Here is an 11,742-nt window from a genome sequence, read left to right on the forward strand (position 1 = left end):
TAATTAAAAATTTAGTAAAATATACCTATACATATTTAATGACTACCTTACTTCATTAAATGACAGCTTAACAACATACCTAATAATATATACAATTTGATTTTTATCGCGGAAATTGAATAACTGTAGTAATATAATAACATAATATTTGTATATTAAAATATATATCAAAAATAGACAATATAATAAACCAAATTGTTATGACTTTAGAAATACAAATGGAAATTGGAATTTGCACCAGGCATACTAATAATATACTATATTTTAATATTTTACCATAATAAACTGGCAAGTGACTAGGGACGACCTAAAATAAATTATTTAATTTTTAGTTGAAATTGAATCATACCAATAAAGGTAATATTTAATATTTTTATTGTACCTTGGTTAAAGAGTAATTTGATAACTGTATAATTGAGAGATTATATTATCTAATTCGGGGATAATTGTTATACTGGTTTTAGTAATATCTTATAGTGTGTATGTTGGCCAACTATATAAAATAACTGCTTGTTTATGACAGTTTAATAATGTGGACTACAATAGTTTTTTTTTAAGATTTAAATCAATTGCCGAGTACATGTTAATATGTTATAGATAAAAGATTAACAGGTTGACTGCAGTACCTTTATTGTTTTTTATGTTGTACATCAATAGTATTATCTATTATCTATATCATTATAAATAATTCATTACACTGCATAGTAATTTGTAATGAGTAGTTATATCATGATAGAATATTATTCTATATAGGGTAATTCGGGTTCTACCTGTACACTAGTAACCATTGTTCTGTGGTACCACACATTAATATATAACTGAATTATGCAGTTTTATGCTTTTATATCATTTACTTTTACTTTCTAGTTTTTATGAATTTATAATTGTGATTTAACTGTCATTTGAAAATCCAAATCAGATTTCTAATTCATAATCAAACACATTTTACACAAACAATTTTGAACATTGATTTTTTTATTTTTAAGTTCAAATAATATTGTATTATAAACCTAATTATATATTATAATGGATGATTTATGTTCCAAAGTTGATATAGTTTTAAATGAGTGTTCTAGATATTTATATAATATTGAGGAAAAAGAATTGCATGAATCATCTTTTAAACTAATATTCAAAGTAAGTGGGTAATAGAACATTTAGTTTTTTACGATTTTCATTAACCATACCTATCTAATTTATATTAATAAAAATAATTACAGGATTTTATAAATGGACCACTCCTTTATTTTGTAAAATCTGTTCAAGTTTTTTTAAAAACATTTAAAAATAAAAATGTTTACATGCTTTATGTATGTTTAAGTCAAATTCGAAAATGTCTTCTTCTGTATGAAATAACAATATCAGATCAAACCACTATTCTGAATTTTGAAAAGGTATGTATTATGACATTTAGTATTTATTTATTTATTTAATATTAATAATTGTATAATTTATAAATATTTTTATAAGGTTTTAAGCAAGTACTTAATTAAGCGAATTCAAAAATGTTTTTATAAGTTGGAGGACTGTTTAGAAATGATAGATATACCTGATTTAGATGAACATCCAGGAAAATTTATTGATCAAATGAATGTGGTTTTAAATTCATTAAATAATAGAGATAATTTTGAACTTATTAAACCAATTATCAATAAAATTTTATTTCAAGCAATAACTATTGCTAAAGTTGCAGATAAAATAGATAACTTAGAAATAACATCTTCATCTAAACATGTAAATATTTTTCATAATTGAATAATTTATACTTTTTTAATATTTATACTCATTTAAAATATTATTAAAGGTTTTAAAAGCGATTCAGCAAATTGAAAACATAAATATTAATGATACTGATAGTTTTTTCCAATTTGATTATTTATCTTCTTCATTATCTATTCTTGAAAGACGGATTAATACAACAGTTTTACATCTTATTTCTGAGGTATAGTATATAAACTGAGCTAAATACTATAATTTTTATACATTTTTTTTTAATACTCACTGATTTATTATTTTCTGTACATTATTAACATTTTAGATTTTTAATGATCCATTTGATATAGTTAAAAAACTGGTTAGAAAGTGCGGTGATTCTGTTGACATACAACTAAGAAATTCATCAGATTTATCAATTATAATTTGTGATTTGGATAAATATACTGACGTATTAATTCAGGTTGGATTATTTTCTGTGGCCTGTTGTAAAAATGATGAATGTAAGTCACAAACTAATACTTATTAATTCTTAAAAACAAATATATACAAGGTTCACCATTTAAATATTTACACTCGTCTTTTAAAAATTATACATTTAAATAGATAACCTTGTATTATAATAACATTATTATAAAATATTGGCTTAATTTATTAATTTATTTTAATTATCTAAAAATATTTCAATAGATATAAATTATTTAGTCAATGAAACATATTAGAAATATATTATTATATATTTACAATGAGTTAGTCTCTATAAGCAGAGACGCTTAATATTGATGCAAGGTTCTTGAAATCATATTTTTACCTATTGAATATCCCTTGATAAATATTTATTTAATACAATTTTTTTTAAATGTTTTATAACTTTATGTTTATAATATTATTCAGATGTTATTCCTTTAAAATCTTGTATATCAAGCTTGGAACTTTTGGACAGTGATATGGTACCAGCCATTATTGAATTTTATTTAGATCCAACTTCAATAGTAAAGAAGACATTTTTAAAACTGCTTATAAACCATTGGGTTTCTGAAATTTGTGAAATACAAAATCTTTTGGACAAAATTGTTGACCCTTTTGCATTTACTCAAGTAATATTAGTAATATTTTTAAACTTGAGTTTTTTTTACTAATTTATATTTTTTTTATTTAAAATTAGACAACAGTAGAAACTTCTATGAGTATTATTGATACTATCTCTAAAAGTGATGAAAATACCAACATGGATTTATTTATAAAGTTTTCAAATGGAATGAATAATTTTTCAAAGTTCATGGAAAAAATATTTGCTACAGCCCTATTTGAAAATAAAGAACTTTCTTCAACTTTTGAACAGTTTAAAAATGGTAAAAATATTTTTTAAATAAATTGTTATAAAAAATAATACTGAAACATTTCATTTTAGCTTTGAGAGAGTATAATGCATGTTTAGTCTATAATCAAAGAACAAATGACAGTTATAATGATGAATTAATTAAAAATAAATTACTTAAAAGATGTGTAATTGTAATAAAATATTTGAAGAATAATCAAATTTTAATTTCTAATATATTAGATGATAAAAATTGTAAGTAATATAGTAATTTTTTTAAATTAAGTTTTAATATATTTAAAATTATGTATCATTTTTTAATATATTCTATTTTTCTCTTAGTGTCTGAATTAGAAAACACAAATTATATTTTATCTAAAACAAAACAATCCTCACTGAGTTTAATGCAAACTGATAACCTTGATAATAATGAAGATTTGAATTTGTTACTTACAACTATTCAAGTTCAAAAATCATTTTACAACAAGTTAGAACGTAAAACTTCAAAAAAAATGTCTCATGAAGATTATAATTGTTTAATATCCACTAATGAAACAATTTATGATAATGTTGTTACAATGGATCTTACAAGTAAATATTTTATATTTAAATAGTCATAGAAATTAATATTATAATTATTTTATGATTTGTAGAAATTTTAGATAATTATATTCTTGAGTCATTCAATATAAATAAGGATAATAAAACTACAGTAAACATATGGGAAGAAATAGGTATTGACACTCCAACAAGGATACAAGATATAGAAGATGTTAATAATAAGATTTTAAGTGCTAAGAAATGTTAAAATATTTATTTATTTTTATATCAAATTGTTACAAATATGATTTAAATGAACATCCTAATTAATCGTCTAGTTTAATATTTAGATTATAATTGTATAGTTTGCATTGAATGTAAAAACTAATGTTAAATATCAAGAAAAACTTAAATATATTTTAATTTCAGAAAAGAATATATTTAGAATTTGAATGATTTGATAAAAAAATATTAATTAAATTTTCACTGATTATAATATTTTTATTTTGTATTTATAATATATAATTATAGTATAAATTTAGTTTGCATTACTTTAAAAGCTATAAGTGGATATTATTATACTTTTCTTTCTTTATAATGCTGATCTGCTAAATAAAAATGCTATAACTTCAAAAAATGGATATGGCATCTGATAGATATACCAATTTTACAAATATTTGATTAAAAAGTATCCTTGAAGTTACATAATTTAAGCTTTAAACATAATTATTGTTCTTTGAAAATGTTGTAAGTAAATATAAACATGGATTTTGCTCAAAAATAATGTATTACAGCACTTTTATACTTTGACTTAGCAGGACTTATTACATATAAACTGTGTACTTACAAAATAGTACACTATATACCTCAATACCTTATTTATTACTTGGCTATGAAGAATATGATGAGAGGCTAACCAAGGTCGAAGCAAGAGGCAATCTATTGGCAGCCACCCTACACTACTGAGCACCTCCTGGGCAAACAGTTGAACAGGATCACAGATCGGTGGGTCCATGTGTTAATGGGCCAGGAATAGGATCAGCAAATGAGACCAATATCTATTTGTTTATATTGTATGTTGACACAACACAATCTACAATCCCCAGATGTTACTGATTCGTATTATGTATATTATATATTGTGTGTATTTATAAACTTTATTCACCAATAAATAAAATTATTTATAATTAATTAAAAACATATAGGTTTTAATAAAATATATAATTTATAAACGCAATGTCACAATACATATTTTAAAATTAAAATTTATAAATTTGAAGTTTATATCATATACATAACAGGGTGATTCTTTTATCTTTTATTATACCATATTTTATTATTTCATTTTTAGATTAAAATCATTTTCAAATGTATTCAATATTGTTTCTTAATACTTCATCTTGCACAAACTCATTTGACACCTAAGGCAAGTGTTTGAATATATGCGTCCCTCTTCCATAAAAAAAAATTCTCATTTTGAAAATGTTAAACTATTATATATTTGTTTATTGGAAAAGCAGTCAACAAGTATTTATTTTAAAATTCATTTTAATTGACACAAAAAATAAATCTCATAATAATTCATACTCTTTTTGTGAAAACGTCGTTTGAAATTTATTTTTTTACTTATTTAGTATGCCTCTTCAGCAGTTTTGTAAAAAAATATTAATATACTACTGTAATACTTGTGTATTTGCATGAAAAATGATTTAAAATACTTATAAAATAATGTATTTTACGAATACTTGCAAAGTATTTTTTTTAATTTTTACAAGTCTACATACCTAAACCAAACCGTACCTACCTAATATTGTACATTTTAAACATTTATATATATAGACATTTTTTCTGAACTTACTAATTTCTTTATAATATTTAAATACAAGCATTTAAATTTTGTTAAACATATTTCTAAAATTTATTCAGAATACTTAAAAAAATACTTTAAAAAATTGTATTTGGAATACCATAAAAATACTTCAAAATGTATTTAAATACTAGTTTCCAAATATCTATATTCGAATACTTTACAAGACTGCCCTTAAGTGTTTTGTGCCTGGGCGTAACTTTGGGTTACCCAAACAAAATAAAATATATAAACAGCAGGGAATAAAACTACAGAAGACGTGATCTTAAAGTAAGAATAAATTCTAAAATGTATTATGTGCCAAACAAACTTTAGTATGTTATTTGAGCCTTCATCGGGTAGTCAGCGCTCCCGGTGGCAGTCATAAGCGTACGCAGGTCTTCTTGGCAGGGGAGGTAAGACTCCAAACACCTCTCGATTTTTCCCACCTAAGACCTTGATGTGAAGCATTGATAATTTAAATAAATTTTCACACAAACTCAAGTATATGGTTCTATTTAACCATGGTATTGTTCTATAGGGTTAAGAGTTAGGTTAAACATAAAATTACCAAAAAAGTTTTCAATGAGTCCTTTTTAATAATAATATCTTTAACGATAAAGAAGAAGACATAATGAAAATAATTATGAATACAAAAACGCTTGCCAAGATTGAGATCGGCATGTAAATTTTCTTGATTTTCAATTTTACTTTTTTATAAGAAACTTAAGTCCATCAACTTTTGTTTCTAAAATCTCGACAGTAATTGAGACCATTCTGTTAAACAATAGTGATTAATATTATATCAATGATACATCACAAAAATTAAAATCCCGCATTGTCAGTGCTGTCATTATTCTTTATTGACTTTGAATAAAATGAGAATTGGGAGATAACATTTTAGAATAAATTCCTTTCTACACATCAAATTCATAATTTATTAAGAACCTCGTGAGGCCATGAATAAATATCAAGTATGTGATCTGTTTTCGATAAAAATTAGTTTAACTTCAATGTATAGCGTATAACTAAATACTAATAGAAAAATAGATTAGTAAATAACGATATGGAAAAAAATATTTGCAATAAAAAAGTTAGACAGCTAGAATATACTATTATGTACTCAAAACTGTAATTTGTACTCAATGTTTTTAGTCCATTCAAATTTAAGACATCTATTACAGTCACCCACTCAATGAGGTCCAATTGACAACCCATAATACAATAGAGCGAGTATTCCCTAACTATTTTTTAATTGCTTGAATTCAAAACTTAAATTCACCTTGATCACCAATAGTATTTTTTTTTTAAGAGATAAGAAATTCATTACAAAAACTAGGATGTTAAGAGGACGTCTCACCCGCATGTATTGTCTCCAACTTACACACTTATTAAATATTTGAAAATGATCATAATTCACATTTTCAAATATTTAATAATTTCATACTCATAACTCACCTAAAAATTAAAATATCGTAAAAATCCAACGAGAGAACACAGATAATGTTCTTACCTAAAAGTTTGATAATAGGTCAATTCACTCTAATATTAAATCTAAAAACACACTATTGAAACTGGTGAACGAATTTACTATGTCATACGTGTGTGTAAGACGGAGACCACACATCCTCTTAAATGTAAAATTAAATGTCTGATATAATATTATGTATTATGGTCATTGATTCAAACACCAAGAATATGTACATTCTTGAATTGTTATTTGTTGCAATCTGTTGATTGTTTCAGACTTAAGTAGTAATAAAAAGTATATTTTAAATATAAAATTTATCTCTAGATAAGAATGTTGTAATGAATTCTTGATTACTGATAAAGTTTAGGTATGAAAGAGAAGCAAGTAAACCAGAGAGAGAAAATAAACATTTATACTTAAGATAGAAAAAACATCAATCGTCAATTTTTGTCCAACAAGCAGTACTTTTCACCTATCACTCAGCTACAAACAGTGCTCAAATAGAGGGTAAGTGGCTAAACAATATTTTAGCGAATCCCTTCGAATCATATTTAAAATAACATTAATTTTTTTATATAAGCTAATATTCAGGGTATCCAAGGTATCAGTTTTTTTTTTTATTATTATACTAGGTACCATCAGACAAATTGGATGAGAAAACAAGAATTTAAAATATAAATAAATAATTATTACTGAAGTTCAAATACAATTTAAATATAAATTTAGAATATCAAAGAGTTTTATTAAAAATATTTTAAATAATTATAATACAAGCAAATGTATTATATTAAATCATCTTCACATCTAATAAATTCACCGATATCGGCTTGATTAAAACAAACTACAGATAATGGATCCGTGTGCTTACATTCAGTAGTATTTTTTGCCGCAACACCAAAACCCTGAAATGAAATAAAAATTAATTCTAATTAATTTTATAAAAAATATAATGTTAATATTATACTTATTAATTGTCATATTAAATAGAATGCAAATAAAATTCATATTTTTGAGAAAATAGAATAATTCTTAAGTTGTTCATCTTTTTAATGAGATTGTATTAACATTTTAGATACATGCTAATATTGAAAAATTCATATTATTTATTATTTTATTACTAAATAATATTTAAGATAATTTTGAAATCTTTATAAAAATTGTATAACGCATAGTAATGTGGTATGTTCATTTGAGATATTTATTTACTGTGCTTGAAAAGTTCCTTTAAAAAAGGAACTAGTTTACATTCACATTCCTCTTGTTAAAAAGGAACTAAATCCTTTATTGTTTCTGTCTTTCCTTTTTAATGTGAATTAAAATAAAATAAAAAAACATAGGTACATTTTTATACTTTAACTGTTTTAATTTTAAAATTTTTAACATGATAACACATTGTTATTTAGTCATAGTTTTAACTTTTGTAAACATTATAATATTGTCAATAATATCGTATACAGAATTATCTTTATATTAGCTACTAAATTTCAAAAGAAGCTATACATTTTTGTTGATTTAATTACTTTCATTTAAAAATATATGAATGAAGAAAGAAACAAAAAAATTGTTCATGTTCTTCTAAAAAGTGAACGAAATTCCAATATGTTCCTAAACATAAAAAAGGAACTACGTTCCTGATAAGTTCCTGAAAATGGAACAAAAAACGGATTCATTTGAACCCGTTCCTTCCAAGCACTGCTTATTGAGTATTTATTTTATGCATGTTAAGCTTAAGAAAATACTATACTTTTCTGTGTTGTCTCCGGTTTTTTTAATGAACAATACGGAAAATTTAACGTTCAGAAAAATATGTATTGGATTGTTATTTTTAATATTCAAATAAATTATCAAAATTAAAGTTAAGAATATTATCTAGGGTAATGCTTCTCAAACTTTTTTGTCATGGACCCCCCTAAATTGAATATTAAAATATCAAGGTTAGTCAAAATCATTAATTATTTTACAACCCACCAGGATTAAGTTGGGTAATTATTATATATATTTCATGACCCCCAGTTTTAAAAGCACTGATCTAGGAAACCTCTAATTTATATTTTAATTTTAAAACCAATTGAGAGAATTTAAGTGGAATTTTTTTTGTAAAACTGTTCGATTTTTATAAATTTGTTACTCTACTATTCTTAAAGTAAGTATATTATAATAACAAGTATTTTATTTTATAATTTTATATCACTTAATAATATTATGACATATTTAATTATTTATACCTTATACTTTACTAAACGTTTTATTTAAATATTTATGAAATAATAATTAAAATGATCAACCAGATGAACATGTATACATTTTATTTAGAACTAGTTGTATAACCTGACATTTCCGTTATACCCTACGTTTTTCCGATTGGTATTTTACCTAAAATAAAAATTTTGTTACAATGAGGAGCTATAGTGGTGTATACATCATATTTTATACTAATAATTAAAATACAGCTATTGCTATACATTAAATTCTATCAATAATCACTTTTCTTTACGGTAAACACGTGTAAAATCACATATTATTTACTAAAAAGTACCTTTACCTAGGTATATGTTTATAGTCTTTCATAATTCTTAGGCGTGTCTCATTATTTATACACAAATTTTCACAATTTTCAAAACAACATAATATTCATGATACAGTTGCTGTACAATTTGTTTATGTACTGTTGTCGTCAAAGGAAAGTGTTCAGTATGCTCAGAGCAGTATAATATTCTTTTAACAAACACAGAATTGTTAGTGAACTGATTAAAATCATGACTGACCTTTAAGTCACACATTTTATATTATTAATTTTATTTTTTATATGTATTTTTTTGTGTATTATAATATAATTCATCAATGTTAAAATATTTTATGATTACACTAGAAAATGAATTATGTTATTATTAGTTTTAATTTTTTATATGCATTATAATTTATCGTATTTAATATAGATTTGGGTAAAAGGTGTTTGGGTTCATGGACTTTCAGAAAAAATGACATTCGGAAATTTCGATTCATGAAAAAAAGGTTTTGGGATTTCAAATTTTCGGATAAAATACCGTTCAGTAAAAAGTTCATACAGGAATTTTGATTCGGAAAAATACCGTTAACCATAAAAAACACGTATGAAATTAATGTTTTCCATTGAAAATTTAAGCTTTAACCTTCACAAAGTTTCAAGGGATATTAGTGTAAAATTTAGTGCTGATTAGATCAGTAGTTTCCAAGTCTACAAGCTCCATCTAAAATTACATTACACTAATTTTAACTATAAAAGTATAAATATGTAGTTTAAAGTTCTGCTAGAGGATAAAAGAAATCATAACTCAATTTGTCTAAAATCACAATGAATATTTTTTAAATTTAAATGATTATCTGAATAATAAATATGTTAAGAAATAAATAAATATGTGGCTTAAAAATAATATTACAAAGATTATAATTATTTTTACCAAAGGAACATCACTCATTGAAAATACTATAACTCCTTGGTATTGAGTAGTACTTTCTGTAATTCGCCCAAGACCAGACTTTAAAACATTATGACCATACAGAAATTGCTGTTCAGCAGCAGGTTTAATCCACATTTTATGCTAAAAATACAATAAGTATAGTAAAAATAATTCATATACAGTGAACAATAATATATATATATATACATATATATATATATATATATATATATATATATATATATATAGGTTAATATTATTTTACCTGAGCATATGGAGCTAGATAATCTAAAGACGTTATATGTATTCTAAATTTTCCAGACTTTGTAAATTTTCCAAAACATGTGCCTATACTAATTATGTTATCAGGATTCATCATGGATCCCATATTTAATACTTTTTCGGACACATAATAAACTCGATCTTTCTTCTCGCGAAAACAATATTTTCCATCTGAACGATCAATTAATAATTTTATATTTGAGCCAATGCTAAGATAAAAAAATATTTTTATAAACAACAGAAACTATTTGTTTTGACAAGTAAATTAGCTATAAAAATATGTATATATACTTACCTATGTATTATATTTATATAAATATATCTAAAGATTTACTAAAAGCTATATAAAATACAATTAACTTAACCTTTATATATATGCAAATAAATTAACTTACTATTTGGACAATTTTTCAAAAAATACTTTCATTCGGTCATCTGTCAATTGTTTCATTGTAAATTTGGCAAACTATTTTAATGTTTTAAGTAGTATTACTAGTTGCTAACTAATTAAATAATTTAATTCGTTCTGCGGTACTATAGGCATTAGCGTGTAGACACCAGTCAACATTGTGAACATTGGCAATTATTGATAGCCGGTTGATAAAAATATTTTGTGTGATAAAACCAGTGATATTATTTTTAAGTAGGATGTTGAAACCATAGCTGATAATATTATGGAACTAAAAACTTTTATAAAAGGGAAGTTAGTAACATGGCTTCATTAACATTTTATCGATGTGATATTATTCAGTGGGAGCACTGGGAGAACTATTCTTTACCTTACTCAAAACCACAAAGATATAATATACAACTTTACTGTTATAACATTACAGTATTACAGGGTTATAATGTTTATAGTATAGAAATTTGTGAGATCTTGCTCGTGTGGGTATATTTATAGAACTAAAATCTAGAATAGAATAGTATAATATATTATGGATCAAAAATAATTATTTCAAATCTATTGTCTATCGGAGTACAACTAAAATAGTGCGTAAGCAGCTGCAGCCCATTGCAAATTACTAAGCCGAAGATCCTATAAATATAATGTTGGCGTCACTGTCAACGTGATATCGTGTTATAGCCGCATAACCTACTTTATTTTTATTCTTAAAAGTTAAGAAAAATAGATAAA

The 11,742-nt window shown here is 23.9% G+C and overlaps 2 protein-coding genes across 2 annotated transcripts; one reads left to right on the forward strand and one right to left on the reverse strand.

Moving 5' to 3' along the window:
* Positions 1-460: 460 nt before the first annotated feature.
* Positions 461-3,911, forward strand: LOC113548782 (serendipity locus protein alpha). The gene is made up of 10 exons (XM_026949845.1): positions 461-1,137; positions 1,221-1,394; positions 1,471-1,734; positions 1,805-1,942; positions 2,039-2,216; positions 2,608-2,810; positions 2,879-3,065; positions 3,125-3,286; positions 3,374-3,622; positions 3,685-3,911. The coding sequence occupies exons 1-10, from the start codon at positions 1,027-1,029 to the stop codon at positions 3,837-3,839; spliced, it is 1,821 nt and encodes a 606-aa protein (XP_026805646.1). The 5' UTR covers positions 461-1,026; the 3' UTR covers positions 3,840-3,911.
* Positions 3,912-7,605: 3,694 nt separating this feature from the next.
* Positions 7,606-11,276, reverse strand: LOC113548058 (60S ribosome subunit biogenesis protein NIP7 homolog). Its single transcript, XM_026948716.1, has 4 exons — positions 11,003-11,276; positions 10,591-10,816; positions 10,326-10,466; positions 7,606-7,790 (listed from the first exon to the last, which is right to left on the reverse strand). The coding sequence occupies exons 1-4, from the start codon at positions 11,056-11,058 to the stop codon at positions 7,671-7,673; spliced, it is 543 nt and encodes a 180-aa protein (XP_026804517.1). The 5' UTR covers positions 11,059-11,276; the 3' UTR covers positions 7,606-7,670.
* Between the last annotated feature and the right edge of the window lie 466 nt (positions 11,277-11,742).

Source organism: Rhopalosiphum maidis, chromosome 1 (assembly GCF_003676215.2).
Source record: "Rhopalosiphum maidis isolate BTI-1 chromosome 1, ASM367621v3, whole genome shotgun sequence".
Classification (NCBI taxonomy): Eukaryota; Metazoa; Arthropoda; class Insecta; order Hemiptera; family Aphididae; genus Rhopalosiphum; species Rhopalosiphum maidis.